The sequence below is a fragment of the Orbicella faveolata genome, unplaced genomic scaffold (genome assembly GCF_042242905.1).
Source record: "Orbicella faveolata isolate gen_17 unplaced genomic scaffold, um_ofav_v1 contig_34, whole genome shotgun sequence".
Taxonomy (NCBI): Eukaryota; Metazoa; Cnidaria; class Anthozoa; order Scleractinia; family Merulinidae; genus Orbicella; species Orbicella faveolata.
Window position 1 is genome coordinate 24,833,550 of NW_028301563.1, and position 23,951 is coordinate 24,857,500.

The window sequence follows — 23,951 nt, forward strand, 5'->3', positions numbered from 1 at the left end:
TATGGTAAAGCACACATGTATGTACCGTGTTTACCCGTGTAATAGTCGATCCTGTGTATAAGTCGACCCCCAATTTTTGAGGCCAAAAACAAGATTTTCTTCATTTCCAGGTAAGAATTTCTTGGAAAGCTCTTCTTGTATTTCTTAGAATTTTCTTTCAGCTACTGCGGATATGCGAACAAATCACAGCAAGTTTCAACCTGAAGTTTTACTAAGCTTATTTATGGCAAGTACACAAGTATTTTACCCAGTTTAGCAACATGAGTGTATGTGGGCTTTTTGACGATAATTTTTGTGAAATGCTCACAAAATCAAACACGATGATTTCAAACGAACCTTTTTAAGTGTGTAGAGATACGAAGTGGCTTTAGAAGACAGGGAAAACACCAAAGAAACTCAGGACTCTTTCAAAACGACTCGATAAACAAAGTGCAAAGCGCGCGTTGTGATACTTGATAGCCAAGCCTTGAAATCCATCGAGACCGTATCCTGCCAGGTTACTTTAAGCAGAAAAGTTCGAAACGCGAAAGATGTTTTCTGAGCAGCCTTGCAGCTTTACTTACAGCAAAAATATCGGTTCTTTATGACAAAATTGAGCCAGTGAGTATCTACAACATTCAGGTTAACATTTGGCAGACAAATATTGATGGATTTCAACTTGAAGCTCTGATATAGAGAAACAGATCGCTAAGCGAATGTATGTTGTAAACTGTGCTGCCGTTTATTACATGTTTGTTAACATTGAAAGACAATTATTATGCTAATTACTTAACTTGTGCGTGAATCTCAAGTTTTTTACCCATGTATAAGTTGAGGGTGAATTTTCAGACTGATTTTTAGGTCTTGAAACGTTGACTTATACACAGGAAAATACGGTAATATTATACACCAGTACATTATGTAGTTAATTCTACGTTCACGTGAATGAAGAGGTTGAAAGTGGAATGATTCTCAAACACTGTTTGCAGTTGCATACAATATTGAGTACAGCAAGTCTGAAATTATTGTTAAGATAACTGAAGGGGTGCCTGAAAAAAAACTGAAGTGGCGTCTGATAAATTGCTAGATTTTCCCTCCAAATTCCCCTCTATTCCCCTGTGAAACGTAAAGTTAATATAGTTTGACATCACATAGATTAACATTCACTTAAGTCCTTATTCTTTGCACCCCTTCAATTATTAAATTTAGAGACCGAGGTTTTAGGACTTTTTAACGTCAGTATGTGTTAATTTATTTACTTTTCACGTCATAAACTGTAATGCAGCGACCTAAATGCAATATGTACACAGACAGTTTACTAGATCCAAGAGAAACCAGAATTGATATACTATACACTGTTCTGGGCAGTTGATGTTTGCAAATTAATACATCGATGTGACTGTAGAATTTACTAATTAGGTTACAAAAAAAGCTTTGCATGGATTTGATCACTTACCACCAGTACAATGCCACTGATGACATCTGGGCACAAGTCTAAAGAGAGCATGTGTGAATGGCTACAAATTTGTCTCCAGAGAACTCGGCAAATCCTTGAGTTGTATGTCCCAGTTTGCTAGCAATAGAGCTGAGGGTCTCATCAATTCAAGTAGCAACCCGCAGGAAATAAATGATGAAATTAGTAATAATAAGTTTAAACACAGATTAAAATCAAATATAATTATTTTGATCTTAGAGCAGTTTTTAAATGAGTGTTGTAAAACCAAAACCAAACCAATTGCTTACCAATTAGACTACTGGCAGCCAATATCAAACCGTAGTAAAACCAAAACCAAAGTAATTGTCAAATTACTTTCGACACTCAATTGAAAACTACCCTAACATAACTGGACTGCTTAAGATGAAGGAATAATTTTCAGTCAGTTACATTGTATGTAGTTCAGTCAAGCAAATTCTAATTTTACATGAATGGCCAAGCATCCCATTTCCTCCACTCAGGGTGACTATTCTATATTAAATATCATGTATGTAAAAAAAGAAAAAAATGAAAAAAAAAAAAAAAAAATGACAAAGTCAATTGGAAATTTATAATATCACCTTGCAAATGCAATCACGATTTTTAATTTAAGAAAACCTTATAAAGGTATTTGGAGGACCACACATACATGTGCATGTACATGTAAGAATTACTCAATCACTTGTTTTAACCTTGTGTCACTTACAAAGTCTTCATAGTTCTCTCTTTCAATGTCATTACAAATTTTGATAAAATACTTGAAATGCTACCTATCTGAATTGCTTGTAATACGCTTATTAAGTACATTGTATACCTCTTTTAATGAACAAACTATAGCGGATCTTGCTGTTACTGTCCAAAATATCAGTTTTCGAGCACATGCCCATATTTTACCTTGCCAGACTCTGTGAGAACAGAAGCTCTTATGGAGGATGCAGACACTGATACAACCTTTTCGTCCACGAGCCCAAGAGCTTTGACACTGGGGTGATATACAACATCTTGTTCTCTGTAAGGTAGTGGATCTTCCCATTTCCACTGGTACAGCTTGCCATCTGCTCCAACACAGACCAGCTCTGAGTACATGGTAGCAATGTGTGTAAAGCGTGTGAAGTGACCATCCTACAGAAGAATGTTGCATAGTTTATGAAAAGTTCAGATCAGCAGCTGTTTGATCAGTAATCTCTACACCTGTACACTGTAAATACAGTAACATATCGAAAGGCAGTCCCGCAGCAAATTCAAGCATTCTGATTGGTTCTTTCTTGGTCAGGCTTATGCAATAAAGACCATTTCCATGGAAATATTTATGAGCCATGCATTTTGTTTTTTTTGTACATGGATATAATAAACCACAACACCAACCTTGCTAACTTGAGTTGTGCTGAGAAATATAATATAAAGATTTAGGCCAGCCTAAAAGCGGAGCTCCTCAGTTATTTTTCGGAATGTTGTTACTAATGAAAATAATCTAACATGTATGAGATAAATTGGGAATGATTTAATAGTTTCAGCCGGAACTAGTATTACATCAGCAGATCGAGGTGAAAGATGGTGTGATTATGAAATATAGAGCCATGACTTCAACGATTTCTGGGAAGCCACCAAAAATCCTGATCACATAACAGAACTGTCTTCTGTGCTTTTTGGTGGCATTTCTTGTTCTTTCCTACCTTATTCAGAAAGACAAGGCATTGCTATTAATCATTATATTCTTCCTTTGTTAACATGGGGACTCCCGCACAAAAGAAGTTTACACATTTTTTTGTTGTGGGAACTGATTGAAATGCAGTGGTTCCAATATACTCAGTCCCTGAATCTCTACCAAATGTAATCTCACAAAAATACCAAAACAGTATACATATGTGAAAAGTTGGAAAGTTTTGTTTTCTAATTTGTCCCCAAAGATACATTTAGTCATCTTCACTATTGTATGGAGGCTGCTCCTGCTCGAAGGGTTTGCAATAAGCAAAATCACCCTCGCATAAACAGTAATTACGATATTTTTTTTTGCTGATCATGAATATTTGCATAGGCTTCTAATAATAATTTTATTATTCAGTTTCAATGTGATTTGTTCTTTTTCTCGACTGGCATTGTAGACTACAAGAGCTGTTATTGGGTTCCATTAATTAATTTGCTATGATTAAATTATACCAAGAATTATCAGTAAGCTAAGAGGAAATTATATTATGTACATGTATTTTGTCTGCACTACACAACCAAATGCACTCCAAGGTTATCAGGCATAGGTACATTTGTCAGAAGAGCCCAACATATCCAAGATATGTTTTGATTGACACATCACTTAAGATAATTTACAGCAAAATGGATAAAAAATACATCAATATCCTACATGCACCAAAGTCAGACATGGGGTTATGAGGGAATCATTTAAACAACTGATTGAAATAATTTATAAATTAGAGAACACTATTTCTACAACAGAAAGGAACAAATTAACCTTATTGGACATTGCGAATGGCAAGGCTGTCTGTAGAATCTACAAAAATGCTAATCCTGCAACTATGCTTAAGACCCAGTTCTCCATTTCGTGTTGGCAAAATATCAATCTATGCCATGTCCAATGCAGATTATCACAAAATTGATTTAAAAGCTCAATAAATATCATTTTAAAGCCAAAAAGCCAATTATTTAAATAAACCATGAGTAAATTATCTCTAAGAAAAACTGATTAATTTAACAGGCACTTAAAAATAATTAGTTAATATGTATTTCTTAATGATGTAATGCAGTGTATCTGTCACAATGTTGCAGCTATGATATTACTACACAAAGAATGGGTTGCAGAACTGAACCTCCAAGTCAGTTTATTCAATGAACTTGGTGCAGAATTTATAATCCCATCAAGTTGTCTGTAAATAGAGAGAAACCAAACAAAGCATTAGAACATAAGTAATGCATTACTGAACTCTTTTACATGTATGAACAGTGTATGTTCCATTAATATCGGGGATCTCTCAGAAGCTGCATCCATGATAAATTAATTTGTTCCCAGATGCATTTGTTTATAGAACTTTTCATAAATTAATATATCTGTCAGAAATATCTCACCAGGCCATGGCTGCTTTGAAAATCTTTGATGTTTTAATACAGGCTGTCCATCTGTAAACTGTTCATATATTGACTGACAGGAACAGGCATGTAATTCCTTTCTTTGATATACAGTGAACTTCATTGTTAGTTGTTTACTGAGTGTTAGTAGTGAATCAAATGCTAGGGATTGGTACTCCAACTTTCACAGTGGCAGGCTCTGCCCTGAGATACAAAGCAAACCTACATAACTGTTTTGAACTTCGCCACTTGCTTTCAAGAGCAAATGCAATTTGCTTCAAACAAGAAACTGGAACATTGAGGGTTACAACAATGTGCACAGTCCCAATCACAGGGTCATCCAGGCTGCTTGGTTTTACATATAACTGCACAACTGTATATGAGTTCAGCTTCCAGAAGAAAATCAGAGTTTGTCAGGACAAACACTGATGTTCTTGCTTACTCAATGAATGAATGTGCAGTTCCAGAAGATATTCACACCCAACACCCATTCATGGCCAGTCTTTAGAAATTCCAAATTAAAGTATCAGGAATCAAGAGCTCTAATAGAGAAAAAACCTCCATGTGGGGTATGAATCTTTTCTTGAAGAAAACAATGTCTGAGAAATCATTTATTACAAAATAATGTTTAAGAAACATCTTACCTTTCAGAGAATTTTTAATCTATACTGTCTGGCCAGTTCATATATTTGACAAGTTGACACTGGGCGTGTTTTTAAATTTGTGCCCTTCAACATCACATTGCTATGTAGTAGCACTGGTCAAGTAAAAACAGCATAATTTGGTTAATTAATATACACTGTACATTATTAGGTTGAAATATTGGTGTAGATTGTTGCACATCAACAGATACAGAAACTATTTGCACCTGAATCATAACGAGTGAAAAATCGTGCTTGAGACATTTACATGTACATGTAACAGCCCTCCACCTCAGAACCATCACATGATATTTTTAAACTCTCTGAAATTTCAGATTATTCAAGATTAACATATGCACATACATCATCTGGGGCAACCCTAAAACACTGAATTTGGAAACCAAAATCCGGAATCCAGAATCTGGAATCCGGAATTCTGAACCAAAAACCAGAATCTGGAATCCAGATATTATGAACGATGATAGAAATAATTCACTTCAGCAATGTCTAATAAATAAATATGAGCAAAAATTATTTTGTTGTTATTTATTTTCTTGGCTTTACTTCAGCCACAGACTGTAATTGCTAAAAAATTATTGACTAGTTCTGAACAACCCTTAGCTATATATCTGGCCCGGTTGTTCAAAAGCTGCATAAAGCTATCCATTGGGCACATCCCTATCCAGTCAGGGTTACTGATTTTTTGGGTGGATAGAGTTACTCATAGCCTGCGAGCAGGCTCTAGTATCTGTCTCTAGTGTCTGAGCAGGCTAAATAGGTGTCTAGTGTTTTTCTGCATTGGCATGTCACCAAGAGCCTTCATGCGGCTTTTGCCACTCACGCCCCCAGCCCAAACACGAGAGCCTGCTCATAGGCTAAGTTACCCATCTTTTGTTCAAGTTGGCCCTGGTGAGAGCCTGCTTCTTGTCTAGATCAAATTGCTCTGAGAAGACTGGTGAGCAGCACATTAACAACAAGCTATTATAGGCTATTGCAGTGAGTTTCTGGCAGTCTTTTAGCATCTTTTAACAACATGTGGTCTGATCTGTTAGCAAGTGAGAAGCAGACGGAAGTAAGTGTGCAACATTTCTACAAATTGTTTTAATATGATGGCCGCCAAGAATATGAAAGGCTGATTTGTCACAGTATCATTGTGGAGATTGTGTTAATCTGGAATTGGTCTCGTATCTGTTGGAAAAATCAAATTTCATATTTAGACCAGATGGGTTAGCCTTTGGACTTCGAAAGTGAGGGGCATGACCGTCAATGTACAGGGGGCTGCCACTGACGGATATCCTGTTCTCTATGACATTTTCTATCTTGTTCAGTATCTACTAGACATAAAGGATAAACGTATACTCCCGGTAAATTGAAGATCACTTATTAAACAAAATGGCAATTACAAGCAAGCTTATTTTAGACACTCTCGAGGTACTTGGAATAAAATTAAGATGCACTTTACTGAGATTCTCATAATCAGAGCCCTCACTAAAAATAACGGTTGCACGATTTCAACAGACAGGGAATTTTTGTTTCAAAAAAGGTTAAGTTTGAGGTCCTTTTCACTTGGCAGCTTACTTTTTACAGTCGAAAAGCTAAGCAAAACAATTTTCGTGTATTTGAAGAACTTATTTTCTTTGATTTGCGGATTCCGGTTTCCAGTTTCTGGATTCCGGTTTTTGGTTCCAGATTCCGGATTCCAGTTTCTGGGTTTTAGGGTTGCCCCATCTTTAACAGAGTGTTTGCTTCACATTCAGTTTACACATGGCTGTTATCCAGCGTAGGCAGACTTATAAGTTTTCCTTCAAAAATATATTGCAACAACTATTGCATCTTTCATTACCTATTCTTGTGATGAAATGACACAAAATCCAAGAACAAGAAGTCATAAGCATAAAACTAACTTACGTGGTAGTGTTTACAGTTCCTCTTACTGTCTGCATATGCCGTCCATAAACTGGTGCTGCCTGGACAATGTACTCATTATTTTTCTGATCACACCTTTTAAAACGTCACTGTTATATAATTTGTCCTGAAAAAGCAATACATGAAATGTTATGCCTTTGGCACTCACCAAATACCTTTACATGATGTATAATGTACACCATATCAACATTCACAATTCTTTTTACTCTCATTGTAACTCTTTTGTGTCATTTTCCCTCACTTGAGGACAGGACTTCCACATTAGGTGATAATTTGCCTCTGGAATCTCTATGAATTCACAAGGAGTGATAACAATTAAATCGTGACCAATTTTAGCAATGGAGGCGTTCAAATGTCAGATTTTAATGCTAAGTTTATACAGTAACTTTACATTACTCTTCGTATATATATATAACCTCTCAATTATTGCACCTATAGACAGAAGGTGTGCTGGGGGAAGAAATGTTCTAAACTCTCTGAACTTTTCTCCCTTACCTGTAATAGGATGACCATTATGAACTACGGTTTGTAAACAACACCAACATCAGGTTACGTATACACATGTATATTTTGTTGTTGTCTGTAATCATAAAAAAATAAAAATTTAAAATCCTCCATAAACTTCATACTCAATAACTCTGCTACATGTAGCGCTGTTACTAGAAATCAATTTAAGTGAAACTGTTACAGCAGCTCCGTCAAAATTGTTTCTAGCAGTTAAGGCAGGATAACAGAATATACATGTGATGTAAAGTTTATATGAAATATTTCATATATGAACTGCGGTTATAGATGAAAGTGAAGAATGATCATCGCAGTTAATTTTCCAATTTAAGCAACTGGAAAGAAGAAGCCTGAAAAAAAAATCAGGGCTTCAACGGGATTCGAACCCGTGACCTCCGCGATACCGGTGCGATGCTCTACCAGCTGAGCTATGAAGCCACACATTGGGAGCGAGGTCAATTAATTGAGTTCATGTCTTCCCGTGAGGAGTGAAATGATATAAAGTTTATATGAAATATTTCATATATGAACTGCGGTTATAGATGAAAGTGAAGAATGATCATCTTTCATCTATAACCGCAGTTCATATATGAAATATTTCATATAAACTTTACATCATTTCACTCCCCACGGGAAGACATGAACTCAATTAATTGACCTCGCTCCCAATGTGCGGCTTCATAGCTCAGTTGGTAGAGCATCGCACCAGTATCGCGGAGGTCACGGGTTCGAATCCCGTTGAAGCCCTGATTTTTTTCAGGCTTCTTCTTTCCAGTTGCTTAAATTGGAAAATTAACTGCGATGATCATTCTTCACTTTCAGAATATACATGTAGCACACAGCAAAGGCTAGAGATACACACATGTTAGTTATCAGTTAGGATTTGGTGAGCTTCTGTGCTGTAGGTATGGTGGAAAATAATAGATTGTCAGAAATGAAGGTTCCTGAGACATTTTGATAGCACTGAGAGGAATTAATATATAAATTCACAAAAGAAGTTCTTGCCCTGTCCAGTTCTCCGTAATAAAAATATAATTTACATACAAGTCATTTATTATATATGGTTTGTGTTTAAAGCCGATATAATGCACACTCTGACTGGCCAATTCCAGTGCATTATTTACATTTACATGGTATACCTCAGTAAAATCATAAAACATTGCGTGCGACTAAAATAAAAAAATATATAAAAAATAAAAAATTAAAAGAAATGCCTAATTCATAACAATTTAAAATACTCAACACTAAAACGAATGTAATTCTTTACTTGAAAATTATTCTCCCGTAATGCCCATGGGCCAATTACAGGCATGCTAAAAAGTCCTAACGCAAAGTAAAAGGAAATTAAGAAAACTATTGCTTTTTTCCGGAAAATTGTAGCGACTGAAGACAATGATAGAACACTCTGAGAGTGCATTCTATCAACCTGATTTAAGGAGAACAGAGAATTCACAAAGTTATATCACAATCGAATTGGTACAGGACAGGAGAAAGGAAACTGTACAGCCAGGAAGAAACTGAAACTTTCTTCGACGAGCAAAAAAGTATGCATGCACAACAAAGAAAACAGTCAGTTACATTCATTTAATAAGTTAGTTAATAAAAAATTAGTGCGAAGAAGAGAGTACAGAGAGAGAGAGAGTGGACATAGGAGAATGCTCTCTCCAACTAAATTGTGTATATATGTATGTAAAAGTTATTCTTATTACCGAGAAATGGTCAGGGCAAGAACTTCTATTACACTGTTCAATTTACCGAGTTAATTAGTACCATGTCACTTTTTAGGAACATTTCCATATTAAGTGTAAATACCGCATTGGGGAATAACCTCTTATTAAGAAAATAGGGTCCATGTACCCCCAATCAAAAGCAATGGTACAAATAAAATGAAATAGCCAATCAAAATCAAAGCAGAGCTTTATTTGCAGACAGGATTGCCATGCATAATCGTCTACTCGACATTTTGGACTATATAACCTGTAAGATCCAAGTGTAACATTTTTTCTATTATTCGTTCTTGCGTAATTTGTTTTTCCTTTGCGTACGCAAATTAGTTTATACTTCTTTTCGTCCTTTTGTTTGGTCTTTTTTTTGCGTCAATTTAGGTGTTTATTCCTTTCTGTCAGTTTTCGCGCCCTTGTTAGCGTTTCTTTGCTGTTTCATCTTCATTAGCGCCTTTCTAAGTTTCTATAGTTTTATTTTCCGCATGTTCTAGCGTATTTTCCATATCATAGCTTTGCAGTACAGTTTTGGGGCAGTTCATTTTGGTCCGCGCTTAGCGCAGTTCTATTTAGCTTTCGTGCTAGTCTCTTCGCGTCATTCGCAGTCCGTTTCACAACAGTTTTCTCTGGCCGAAAAAATGTAAGTGTAATTCACAGTCCTCGTTTTGCAGTTTTGTTATTTCTTTATTCGAATTTAGCTCAGCCGCAACTTGTAACTTTTGCTCTTTTACTGTTTTAGTTTCAACAATTGGACAGACAAAATAAAACGACGAAATCTACATTATAAACACAAGATGCATATCACTACATCTGAGCTCGAGTATCAACAGCAAATCCCTTCTCAATGAAAGGTGACCGAATAAAAGAGAGGATAAAGAAAATTCGTTTAAGCTTGCGGTGTTAAAGTTTAAAAATTATTTACGCTTAAATTTGAATATTGCTGAGAGTCTGTATTTTTGCCGACGGCTTAATTTAGCTTTACAGTCATTTTATTGGCAGTAGCTTTACCAGTCCTCAACCAAATTAACCTCGGAATTCACAAAAGCATTTCGCCAAACCGAATAAATTGAACTAACAAAACGAGGAACTCTCCATACTTTGTAATCACAATATGCAAATATTCACATAGGAACAAAATTAAATTTAGCAAATCCTGTTCGCTTCGGCTTAAAATGGTTTGTAGACCTTCCTTGGTTTTAAACATCAGAAGAGGAAATTTTAGCAGTCTACGAAGCGGCAGTGCTAACTAACTCAGAGAAAACTTCAAAACTCGCCCGGCCGTGTTTACAAGTACGGTTTTGGTTAAGCTTATTTTCAGACGTGAGGTTATAAGCTTAAGTTGATGACGAAAATCGACAGAAAAATTAATTTGTTTACAACTTACAGCAACCTCCAAAGCGACCCACGTGTTATTGTTTAGAGACGAGCGAAATTAAAACGATGCAATTTTTAAAATCTCTTACAGCATGGCTTCAAATAAGGAAGACTTTTAATGGATTCCAATTGAAAATAAGCTTATATAGCCGAGGCAACTTGTTAATTTTCATAGCAAACGCAACAACAAAAGTCACTTACCGCAAGTTGGCAATTCAGTTCAGCCAGTGTAAATCTTCCGGGCAGAAACTTGCAGCAAAAGTTGTGAAGACTGAACTGAAGTTATATTTTCGATAGATCAACGAATCAACCACTTCCGCTACGTTACTGTTTTGTAATTTCCCTAAAACACTCGGGCACGTTTGATTTCTCTTGTTCATCACCTGACCAAATCAGGTGACTTTTGAATTTTCTTACACGGCTGCACAGCATCACGTTCGCGCGAATTTTGAACTTGGCCATGGGGAGTTCGGCAGTCTTCTGAATCAATTTGTCGGGTACTTTCGCCTGCTTTCTATAGCCCTCGTTAGCTTTGGCTCAAGGCATTGTTCGGTATTATTTCACCTCCTTTCTCTAGCCCTTGACTAGCTATAATTCCCGGCATTGTTCAGTACTGTCTCGCCTTCTTCCCCAGCGCTGGCCCGCTCAGTCTTTTTCGCGATCTTCTTCCCTACTTCTTTGCCTGTTAATTCTTGCTTTCTGTTTTTTCCTTCAGTGCAACCCTGTCTTAAAAATATTAGATCAACCTCCGCTATCGTTTTTCTTTAAAAATCCCGCCAAGAAAAATGGTTTTCTCCCGCTACAAACCGAGGGTGCCTGTCTCTGTCAACCCATTAGCTGGAGTATGGCGCCATCTTGCGCGACTCCGTCGTCGTCGCCGTCGTGCGTAAGCGCCCACGAGCAATACCGCTAGCCATGATAACCATCAGAAAATCAATTCATGGGTTTCCTTTTCTTCCCTATATCGGTATGGGGCTCCGCTTGGTGGCCCTTTGAGCCGCCGGAGCTCCGCTATCAACAAATAGCACTGTTTCGTTCTCCAAGTCTAAATTCCTATGTTTGGCTACCTAAAATGACGTCAGTAACTTCTAGCTGCCATTTCTTAACAAAAGCAAACATTTTTCATTCCTACTTACCGAAAAAGACGTCAAGTGCTTTTATTTTTTCCTTTAAAACAAACACAGATTTCTATTTCTCAACTGATACGCTGACCCTAACCCTAACCCTAACCTTAACCCTAACCCTAACCCTAACCTTAACCCTAACCTTAACCCTAACCCTCACTCTAACCCTAGCTCTCGCCCCAGCCCTAACCCTAAGCCTAGCCCTAAAACCTAATCCTAACCCTAAGGCTAAGCCTAACCCTAAGGCTAAGCCTAACCCTAGCCCTTGCCCTAAGCCTAACCCTAAAAGCTAACCGTAACACTGAGTGAGGTAACCCTTACCCCAACGGTACCTCTAAACCTGACCAAATTTTTTCATCTATTTTGTAAAAAGCTTCCGTAGTTGTAGGAAATGTTCCTTTTCATAAGGGAAATGAATGAGCCTGTAATGGTAAATCAGGTCATAATGGGAGCCTTATTTGCCTCACAAGGTCATTAAGCGTCTCCAGCAATGATATTCCTAGACAAAGGGCTAAATTTCCCTTCATTTTATGAAATATTGAGGATTTTTATATTAATTATACAATAACTCAGTGGGGGGCAGTATAGCAATCACGTGATAGTCATAAATCAGAAGAGGGCTTTGTTTTACTTAAAATAATATATAGTAAATTTGGCATGGCATTTGCCATTTGCAATTTGTTCTGTTATAGACTAGTGCAAACTAGAAGACCTTACAAACACTCAAAATGTCCACTTTAAGGTGGTATTGTACCCTAAAATATGGCGATGTTCATTAAAAAAATTCAATTTCTTGGAAATACAAGACTTAAGACCCTTGAGGATTTGTCAAAAACATTTTGAAACGATCTTGCCGAATTTCCTTCCAGATGAGTGTGAAATTTAAGGAAAGTACACAGTGGTATAAGTTTTTTCACGTGGCAACGGCCATAGCAACGACTGTTTACTATAAGAACGTGACCAAAAATATAGATTATTTTTAACTTATATGAACGAAACTATTTAGAAAAAACTTTTAAGACATGCACAACTCGATTGGTATAATTATTTGTGAAAAGCTTTGCCTCAAATTGCCATCACAGGCTCATTCATTTCCCTTATGACAAGGAATATTTCCCACAACTTCGGTAACTTTTTACAAAATAGAACAACAATTGCACCCCCTCCCCCGAGATCTAATCTGCACCCCCCTCCCCCACTATTTGTGGCTCGTTAAATGCTTAATACTTCGTGTAAAAACTTAAAGAGCATTTTTCTCAAAAGTTTACTTTTGTACCGACTGACTTCGCGGCAACATTTCTACTTTGCAAGGTTTTTAAGTAGAATTTCTGAAACTTGGGCTCATCAAAGACCAATAGTGTCGTGATGATATAAACCAAAAAAATCGTAACATTTTAAGGTCTGTCACGTGACATGAGATGATTTGTCCACTGGGTGTGGTAAAAAATAAGGTTATTTCCAAATAAAGCTGTAAAAAGCACTGAAAATAAGAGTTAACTGTCAAAACTTAGGTTCATATCACAGAACAAAACAGAAACTTACATGATATGCTTATTTGACAGTCAATACTTGTTTTGTAAAAGAGCAGTAAGTGTTGGCGTCAATACTATAAAACACTACTTCAAAAGGCTGTGGCTGGTTTCCATAGCAACCATTTTGAGTAAAACTCTAGAAATTTAATTTCTCTTCTTGAGTGCAATAGCACACAATTGATCTTTCTTCACCATATTTAAACAAACTTTTTGGTCCATATTGAGGGTACTTTACCACCTTAAGAACTTAACAGGGGCTTTCCAAGAGACAATTGTGCAAGGAATATCTCGGAAGAAAAGTCAACAACTCGCGCGAAAATGTTGCCTTTTACGTGCCTCCTTCTTCACCCTCAGAGTGGAAACCCGGCTTGAGCACGGGAACTAATCAAAAACCAGTATCTGGGCTCCAAACCTGAGCCCCTGATATCTTTACGTGATACTGGTCAGCGGATACCTTGTTTTGACAGCTATCAGTTGACCATAACATGGATTTCCAGTACAAAAGATGTACGTATGGTAATGGTGTAGCCTCGTACGAAGACGCTTTTTGTGCTCGTCACGCAATCTTCTTCCCCCACGAACGTCTGTAGAAACCAAGGGGAACATTCCTTTCCCTTTGTTTGCTCACATCCCGATCAAGGGTTCGGACTTCAGACCCAGAGAAGTTTGCAAGAGACTTCAACGGAAACCAGCATGACCTTTTAACGATTATAGAGACTTTAAATCCGTCGATATAAATACCATATTGTCAAGAAGCTGTAGAGTATTAGGTGAAGAAGAAGATAGCCATGTTCGTACGTGGACATTCGTTTGCACGGCTCGTTTCTATCAAATCCTGGCTCAAATGCTAGAAGCGTGCAGGAAGTCTGCTTGGAACTGGAGAAATGATCGCAAAACGCCAAAATACTACGCAAAATACTTCTTTCATCGAGTGTGTAGGACATTTGCGATATTCTGTATAAAACCTCTTTAAGAAACTAAAGTTTATGTCGCCGTGAAAAAGATGAAGTGATCGTGAATCTACGAACGCGGACTGGACTAGAAAACTGAATATTTCTATAGGTAATCGAATGGGGCCGAGTAAAATTAAGGATAAATATCACGCGTGTTTTCAATTTCAGCAACTTCTGAAAACACAAGCTATATTAATCCTTAATCATTTTTACGTGGACCCATCGCTATTACTTGTTAATGAAATAGAGGGGAAAATTACTGAATTTCTGAATGCGCTCCTGAGTAACAAACGCACGACTGAGCCAAATGAAATTTTCTTTTTGCACAAAGATACCAGGACATGGACAACCAGACTTTCAACTTTGAAAATATAAAGTAAGTGCATCTTCAAACAAATTTAAAACGTTCAAAACGCTTTCAGATCACGCAGAATCTGATTCTTCGATGAAGACACGCTTGTATCCTCGCCTTAGATCACTTATGCTCTTCTGAACGGCATCATTCTCAGCTTCAAGGTGACGCTGCAGTGACAGCAGTGACTGCAGAGAATTTGCTGCGTAAAGCTGACTTTAAGCAGTTCTTGGAGGAACAGGACCAGTGTTGTCAATGGCTCGTGAAATGATCTGCTGCTCTCGTTCTCCTCCTGAGTCATAATCGTCAGCCCGTTTGGCAGGTACGTCACCGTGTAATATTCTATATTTCACACTTTGGGATACCAGAACTTTTCAGCTTCTTCACCATGGTTTTTCCTGCACTATGGTTGGTCAAATTCTTCTCGGGACACAGATCCTTCAGCGGTGAGATTTCTTTCATGTTTTTCATGATTGTGTTTAAGGCGTTCTTTCCCATTGAGGTTTTCTTGTACTAAACGCTTGAAACTGCATGGTTTGTCGATGACAGTGAGATAAAACGGACCACTTTCCATCATTTTGCTTGGTCGCTTCTCCAGATATCATTTGAACAACGTGACGGGTCACCTTTCCTCATTCCCTGTGGGAAACATTTTGGGGATGACTAGTCTGGTTTTCACATTAAGTCCTTCCTGTCTCGTCTTATGGCCTCTTCATATGAGCTCGGCAACCGGGCTAACTCGCTTTCTGAGATCTCGCCTCGCCACTCTTTCCTTCGTAAAAATTTCGATGTGTTCATATGAGAGTCTGGGCTGGCCTGCTTCCCAAGATCTCGGTTTTTGCGACCGAGATCTCGGTAACCGGGATGAGAATTTTCCCATATGAACACTCCAGCCCCGGGTGAGCGGGACGAAACCTTTTTGACAAAATAGCTTCGCATTCGCAACATAGCGGCCAAAATGGCCTAACTTTTGTCTTGTATTTCCACTTGGAAGTATGCGAATTACCTTTATTAGTAAAGTTACAAGAGTCCACAAAGCTACGACAGTCGCGAACGATACAAGGTTATGTTCCACCATTTTGGTTTTGTTTCTTGAATTTCATCCCGGTCGACCGGGCTGAAATTTCCCATATGAACAGATCACAAAATTCGTCCCGGAAACCGAGCCCGCCTGGTTACCGGGCTCATATGAAGAGGCCCTTAGTTGGACCTTCATCAAAAGTTAGAAATTCGTGTCCGTCGTCGCCGCGCTGTTAAGTGAAATATTCAACTTTCATTTGGTGGTGTTCTTGTCGCCCTCGTAGGCCAAAGTGCTGAGTGAGCAGCCACCAGATGGTGTTAAGTAGAGCTCGTGGAGTGCCTCCTCCAAGCTGGCCGTTCTGCCAGAGGACTTCTTTCTCTTCGTTTGTCAAACTTCTGGATCGGTTTGGTCGCTTTCCTGTGCCCTGCTCTCGCAGTTTTCTGGTCTTCCCTTCCAGGACTTTTCTGGAGCTAAGAAACTCCCTATATCGGATGATGGACTTTCCATAGCCTTTTGATTTTAGATATCTCTCCAGTGATACGTGCATTACTTTCAGGCAATCGGGCTCGTAGTCATCCCCGATGTCTTTTCGTAACTCGGCATAAAACTGAGACAGTGTTTGGTCGAGGACATCGCTCTCGTACTCTGCTAAATTTGTTTGGAAGTTTTCATTCGCCACTTTTTTAAAACGTTATTCCAGTAGCCCATGCTTTTCTTCCCGTTTTCATTTTCCCTTGTCTCTGTTAATTCTTTGATATATTCCTCGACCGTCAATTATCTCAAAACGAGACGCCATTGTTACAGGAAATTTTTAGCAACAACTTCTTGATAGCATAAACTGTTGCTAGGCAACCTGAGGACCAATCGTGAGCGAGTAATTTTGTCCTCTTCACAAGCGAAATTAAGAAAAAAATACCCTCTTCATTGACCAATCAGCATTTAGTAATTTTGCCCTCTATGTTATTAACTTTGAAAGCATTGACGTTCACGCTGACGTTCACGTTGACGTACGTGACAGCGCAAAAGTTTGCTTTGTACTTCTCGCCCCAAGAAAGCCTGTTCAGTACGTATATTATTAGCTTTTTATTGCACAATGACCCGGGGCAATCGCATTGATTTTTGAACGTGTTTCAAACCAAATATTTTTGCCATATCTATTTTGTTTAAAGGCCTAACTTGAACAATTAACTGTATACAACACCTTGCGAGGATTAAGTTATAATTTCTTCTTCCAATATCACCTTGTTGTCAAACATATAGTTTTAATTTCAAGTAAATGACGACAATTTTGAAATTCACAGACATGTTTCGACAGAAACATCTGCCTTCACTGGTGCGTTGCAATATGTGCATAGAGCTTAGAAGTCTGCACATCCGGTGATCTAAACCTTTTTATTGTAATTTTCACGCTTTCCTTTATTGTAATATTTTTATACTCTTCTTCCCGCTATTGTACTCATTAACATTTTCCAGTATTTATATTCCACGCACTATGCTCCATGCACCTTATTGTCAAGCAAATAGTTTTAGAGAATATAGAAATTGGTCAAATTGGATGTGGTGTCTTTAGGAGGAATCAACAGCTACATGGAATGCAAGCAACTTATACTCGCAGTTAAAGACAGAATTATTAGCGAGGAAATCGAAAAGCTGAAAAACGGAATTCTGTTTATTGAATTTAAAAGTCAAATGATAGTAGAACGTAGAAAATACCATGGGTAATATCGAAGAAGATAGCATTTGTGACAAGAAGAAAAATATTCTGTTTTACTTGTCCACAATTTGTAAACTGACCAGTTATTTTAAAACACCGAATACCCCTGTCAACAATCAAAATAGAAATTCCTAATGTTAAACAAGTACATTGTAAAAAATCACATTGGTAAAATATAGAGGATATTGCATGGCCTCACGGGGAATACAAATTTTCTCATGTCGTGCTGAGGTATCTCTCGCGAACGAACTCAACGAAGATGAAATTCTTATTCCAAGACGCCAGATAATGCTCTGTTTATTACGTATGAATATTGATGAAACATCCAATTTTTATGAAATAGACGTCTCAGGTTTTTGCTCATTTCAAAAGCACCGAAAGCAGTGGTCAGATTAACTGAGGTAGGGATCGTGAGCGAAAATGTTTAGATTTAAATGAAAACCAGTTAAACGAAAATAAAGATAAAGAACGTTTGCTTCCCGAGAAAATTTTAGATGTCGAAAGAGAAATTATACGTGACCGTAACAATGACAACATCATTATCCTTACACGTGAAAGCTTAAAAATAGTATCTTCACGGCACGCGACAAGAAATTAAATTTTAGGAACAATAAAAGTCCCGATGTTTCATCAATATCTATATGGTAAAATTATAGTTCATGCTCCTAGCCTGTAGCGTACTTTTATTAAAAATGGCAACAGCTGTGAATGGCTTTACTTTTCTGTACGATGATTAATTCATTGCTTCTTTTGCTTATCGTTTGACATGACCAGTTGCTAGCAGCAGAGAGAAGACTTTCAGGTGAATTACTTAGCTTATTTATTTTCCTTTAACCTTTTAGTCACCACAAATTGGTATTTGAAAAGCGATAAGAAATTCTACCCTCATGCAGTAGAAATAACTTCCTTTCGTTTAATATGTGGTGAATGTTCAACATCCTGTTCATAAATATTATTTTGCCACAAATATTAATTACGGCTTAAAGAATGGAACACGCTGCAACGTGTATCTTAAATAACTTAAAGAAGTAAAGTTCTAGCGAGAAACATTTCAGAGATCATTAAAAGTTAAAAATTGCTGTTCGTTGATCGTGATTCCTCTTCCTTCAACTGAAAGAGGGACATTAAAATGTTGTCAACTGACTGCTGTTGGAACAAAGATAATCATCAGTACAGTGTGGATAAAACGTCTTTACAGACAACCACATTCTCTGAACTAAAATCGAAAGAAATGTGCTCAGATATGTGTGGAGAGTTCGGATTGTGAGCTCGGGGCCAAGGAAAGGTACATAAAAAAAACTTTCAGAGCATCTTTTATTGCTTTGCACTGAAAGGAATATACTTTAGAGACTTCTAGACTGTCATTTTAGTTCCCAAAACAAACAATTCTACTTCTAATTAAACGCAGACGGTATCAATAAACAGTTTTTTTTAATAGTCTTCCGAGAATATATTAACACTAGTAATAGTTATCACTAAAGCTGCCCCCGCTTTTTTTTTTATTTCTACCGATTGAAAACAATTGAACATTATTATATGAACTAAAACTTCTATATATATTTTTTGTAAACTTTATCACTCATAATGTTCCTATGACTTAGGCATCTTATCATGGTTATTTTCCAAACATTCAACTAAGTAAACTAAACCAACACTTCCTAGTTAACTCATTCCATTCCAGACAGCCGTGAGTTTTCCTTTGAAAGATCACCCAAAGTTATTTCTGAAAAAAAAAAGTTCCCCTCATGGGAACTAATACTCCTGTTACAAAAATTTCACTCAGTAGAACTTAAGAAAAAAACGGTTAAAAAATTATAGAGAAACAAACTGCTGTTTCAATTTGATGATGAAACAAACCATTTTTATTTTTATTGTTATAAGAGCAAACGTATCTCGAAAGCAGAACAGCAGTTGAGAAAATCATCTGGAACTTGTTGTCAAGATTTTTTTTCTGAGACGGGTAGGAGGAGGAAGCACCCGGCGAAGAAAAAGCCTTTCTCTGCAATTCCCCCTTCCCCTACCCTCTTGCTAAGAAAGGCCTGATACTCAGGTATCAAGTATCGCGTTACTGTCACCTCTAATCTATAAATGCAAATTAGAGTCAAGTTCTTTGTCCTCAACGAAAACGCTGCAAAACATTTACATTTACTTTTGGATTCCTGCCAAGTCATCTAGCCGTGACATGAGCTCTACGTCACGTAAGATTACTCAACAATAATGAGCGATCTCAATAAACGGCATGCCAAAATACTGGCGATCGGAAGTATCTTTGTTACAATTGAACACGAGCGAAGCGACACTCGCCTCGAATATCGAGATTTACCGGTACTTCAGAATTACTTACGATACCTTCTGAGTTGTTTTTATCGCAAAATCCATCTTCAGGATCTTTGAAATCGTATTAAATTTGTTCTATATCAGGATCTCCAACATTTCGAAGAGAATTTACTTTATTGCGGTATGTTTATTCGACCCCCAGCAAACTTTCGGCAATCCTTTGCGTGCTTTTGGGCAATCCTTTGCGAGCCGTGTTCTGAAAAATCGAGATTTTTTTCTGCGTCGGCGAAATTTTCGCGCCTTTTACGCGGGGACCTCTAGGGTGCCTCCTCGGGTTTTGGCTGTCTGGGCCAAAACCCTGCGGGGGCAAAAACTAAAATTTCTTCTTCCATGCCACTATGTTGGCAAGCAAACAATTGATAAGAATAACGAAATTATTCAAGATGAAGCAGCCAATTTGTATCTTCAGATGAAGAATAGCTCGCAGTTTCAATAAGCGCAGATCTGAAATCCTCGCATAATAAGAGTTAAGGTTATATATCGTATGAGAATGATCGCAAAAATCTTGTGGTCGCTAAGATTACTGAAACAAAATAATTCTCTAATAATAATATTACTTTATATTATTATTATTATTAGAATATTATGTTATTAAAATAATATTATTGTCTCAATAATAAAATAATAACGTAAATATTAATACATTCTAAATAATGTAATAACAATTTTATTATTTTAACCTGCGTGGCTACACGATCTTAGAGACGGAAACACTTTTCATTTCTCTGAGTTTTAATGTATTAGAATACGAGTGCATGTGAACAAAACAAAGGAAAAAACGGTGCCAAAGTTTTTCAGCGAAAAAGACGAATAAGTTTTTAAGAGGGAAAATCAAGTCCTGCTTTGAGGGTAAAATGGAGGGTTTTGAAAAAAAAGAAAACAAAACAAAACAAAACAAAAATTGCCCGAAAATTGTCATGGGAGTACTCTGGGAGTGAAAAGAAAAAGTAGGAAAAAAAAAGAAAAAAAAAAAGGAACAAATACCAACCAACCAAACTTTTATGGCTTCAAAACCTATCTTCAAGACTCTTTTTGGATTTATTTAAGCAACGTAATAAAAATAGTGTCTCTCACTATTGTGATGCAAAAAGTATAATTTGAATTATTCTTGGGATTTACTCGAGATCAAACATACAGAATGTTTTTATTTTTGTATATTCTATATGCCATATACCATAGTTTGGGACATTGCTATTAGTTTTTTGCATCATATTTGGTTCGCGCAAAATACAGCTTTCTGATTTTCTTTTTTTTTTTTTTTGTTTATCGTTTCCATGGAAATATTGACTGCCTTAAGTAATGCATTGTACGAAACTTTACTCCATTTCCAAATGCTAGGTGTAAATCTTTTTTTGCTAGTGCCATTTCGATCTTGGACTGGGTTTTAAGTGAGTTCCATTCAAAAAGGCACGCATTCAATATGCATTAAATAAATTGTGTTCTAATACAACAACATATCTGAACAATTTTAGAGTCATTACGGACATGAAAATGTCTCCCAGGAAAAGTGTGTGGGCTGCTGTCCTTGTGCTAAGTAAGTGTTTGTGTTTTCATTATTTGTTTTACTCTATTTAAAGGCACTGAGTTGAATTTAAGCTTGAAATGACGAGGGAAGGCTATGGCGGTCACCATACATGTTTCAATTTTGTTCGCAGAGCCCGAATTCCCCTTACCAGTGGTCGGGAACACGTCTAGCGGTCACTAGTCAAGGGGAACGCGGGCCCTGGGGACATTTTTCAGTTTCCTTGCATTTGGCTGGTGCGCCTGTAATTTGATTTGACCAATCAGGATTCAGCAGAGGGAAAAACTGTACTGTCCTTACGCCAAGTGCTTGTTAACAGGAAAGACATTGTAATCGGGCAGCTTTTCTCAATAAAAACGGCGCTAGGTATTTGTGAAAAGGGATTTTTAATTCAAAAAAGCTAATCAGATTTTAAACGTGAAAAATATGAAACATTTTGTGCTTTTAATTTGACGCCAAAGTGAGTCGTTTGTGTTCGGCCACTCACTCTTCGACGTCTGTCGCCAGGTGGGATAAGAACTGTGTCGTTTTGAACAAAATATATTGTTGCTCGCCAAACTAAACCCAGAATTCTCGATTTAAGCAATAGATCAGAGGCCAAAGCGAGCATGACATTGATTTTTTGTTTCAACTGCGAAGAAAGAGACTATTGTGTTGTTTCAATAGGACAACTCAGTTTTCACTGCCGCTCATGCTGCGGGCGCAACCACCGTATGTAAGGGTTTTTTAAGCAAACGAATTCCCTTTGCGCATGGCATTTAACTCAAGAAAGATGTGTCTCTTTTTTTGGCAGCTGCAATTTTTGTAAAGACGTCTCCTCAACATACTCGTCAGGGAAGCCTTGACGGTAAGTTTCAAAGTAAAACAAAATAAGATAGAATAATATATAGATTTAGGCCAGCCTAAAAGCGTAGCTCCTGGGCCGGGTTGTTCAAAGCCCGATTAAGCTAACCCAGAAAAAGGTAGAATTTTGATTTGAGTTTTGTAACTTTGCGGTGAGGTTTCTTTATATTGTTTGGCCTTCTGTTTTGAGTTTTAATAATCACCATATACACAAAACAAAACAGCAAAACACATTTGTATAGAAGAAAAAGTTATAATTCGGTTAACTTTTAATCCTGGGTTAGCGTAAACTGGCTTCCGAGCAATCCTGCCCTGTTTCCAACAAACTAACCCAATGTGAGCCCGCGATCCAATCGATAACCAGCGCTTCGTCAGTGGTCAACTTCAAGAAAACACGTGACCTCGAGGAGCTGTAAACCTGAGCCCGCGATATGGTCACGTGATACTGGTCAGCTGATACCTTGTATTGACAGGTGTCAATTGATCATAACATGGATGTCCAATAGCAAGGAAGTACACGGTAAACCACGGCTGCATGTCTCTGTCAACCTATTATTTGGAGTATGGCCGCCATGTTGGGCAACTCCGCCGTCGCCGTCGCCGTCGTCGTCGTCGTCGTCGTCGTGCGTACGCGCCAACGAGCAATACCGCTAGCCATGATAACCATGAGAAAATCAACTCATGGGTTTCCTTTTCTTTCCCATATGAGTATGGGGCTCCGCTTGGCGGCCCTTGGGGAAAGGAAATATATATATTTTTATGTTTATTTGGTAAGTAACAATTATTCCACGAGCACGCGTTGGATATTAGATGATCGATAGCTAACTGGACGCGTAGCGCCGAGTTGGCTATCGATCATCTGATATCCAACAAACGCGAGGGGAATAATTCGTTTATTGAAAATGCCCCCAGTAGAAAACTAAGATAAAATACAAATTAAAACGCCCCCAAAAACTACGCGCGCGCTTACCATATTTGTAGAGCATGGTATAATGGCTCATATACTATGATGGCTAAGCCAATGAAAACTCTCCAATTGCTTTATCCAATGATCCTTTTTTTTAATAATCATGTATACCTGTAGGCTTTTGTCGATTTTGCTAGCATAATTCGGGCACAATTTTCCAAAAATTTAGAACAGTGCTAGCAGCATAATATGCCAGTTTTACGGGCACAAATGACAAAAGCCTATATACCTGTGCCCTATGCATACAAGAATCCAACGTGAAAAAAAAAAAATAGAAAATAAAAAAATAATGAAAAATAATAATAATAATAAAAAGAAACACATATGTAGATACCAAAGTTAATATAACTTACAATAAGGGTTCCCTTTTTCAATGTCTGGGATAATCTGTTAATCTTACAATAGTCATCCATCATTATAGGAAAGTCACGTGTAAAGAGTTACAACCCTGCTCAACTCCTGGGACACTTCTTTCTTCTTTTAATAACATTCCCTCTACCTTCACAATGTTTTGCCTGGCAAGATAAGATAGATGCCTCCTATTAACTACTAACACTGCTTTCGATCTTGTTACACTGTTTGGAAGAAGGCGGTCTCTGTTTCGTAGCAAATGTATAGAGTATACGTTACCGTTGTTAAAATAGGTGTACCAAAGAGTTACCTTTTATAACTAAGAGATCATGAAGAGTAACAGAATTAATCTTCCATATAGACTTCACTTCAAAGGTGGTCCCGCTCAAACTATTTTTAGATCGCTCCAGTGGTTTTGGAAATCCAAAGAGAGTCTAGAAATTGCAAATCCTGCAACGCTGATGTTATCACAATTTAAGTCGCGCTCCATATATTTCCATACTCCACACCAACTGAGTGTCATCGCTAAAAATAGCTTGAT

At 37.5% G+C, this 23,951-nt stretch overlaps 2 protein-coding genes and 3 long non-coding RNA genes across 6 annotated transcripts in view; 2 read left to right on the forward strand and 3 right to left on the reverse strand.

The window, feature by feature from the left end:
* The window catches only part of LOC110044101 (E3 ubiquitin-protein ligase UBR5-like), a 52,547-nt gene extending 51,071 nt beyond the window's left edge, over window positions 1-1,476 (reverse strand). The window contains 1 exon segment of the mRNA XM_089271495.1: window positions 1,436-1,476. Coding sequence (XP_089127621.1) covers window positions 1,436-1,461 — 26 coding nt within the window. The 5' untranslated portion in view covers window positions 1,462-1,476.
* Window positions 1-23,951, reverse strand: part of LOC149105403 (uncharacterized) — a 110,051-nt gene that overhangs the window by 62,062 nt on the left and 24,038 nt on the right. The window lies entirely within an intron of this gene.
* LOC149105407 (uncharacterized) lies at window positions 449-2,826 on the forward strand. Its single transcript, XR_016201468.1, has 2 exons — window positions 449-600; window positions 2,356-2,826. It is a non-coding gene; the product is annotated as an uncharacterized LOC149105407 (long non-coding RNA).
* Window positions 5,701-7,682, reverse strand: LOC149105408 (uncharacterized). Its single transcript, XR_016201466.1, has 2 exons — window positions 7,591-7,682; window positions 5,701-7,201 (listed from the first exon to the last, which is right to left on the reverse strand). It is a non-coding gene; the product is annotated as an uncharacterized LOC149105408 (long non-coding RNA).
* The window catches only part of LOC149105409 (insulin-like growth factor-binding protein complex acid labile subunit), a 43,109-nt gene continuing 37,276 nt past the window's right edge, over window positions 18,119-23,951 (forward strand). The window contains exons 1-3 of one of the 2 annotated variants that reach the window (XM_089271499.1): window positions 18,119-18,192; window positions 21,200-21,261; window positions 22,043-22,096. In XM_089271499.1, coding sequence (XP_089127625.1) covers window positions 21,213-21,261; window positions 22,043-22,096 — 103 coding nt within the window. In that variant the 5' untranslated portion in view covers window positions 18,119-18,192; window positions 21,200-21,212. Of the gene's footprint in view, window positions 18,193-20,941; window positions 21,262-22,042; window positions 22,097-23,951 lie in introns of those variants that run through there. The other variant, XM_089271498.1, reaches the window with a different exon arrangement.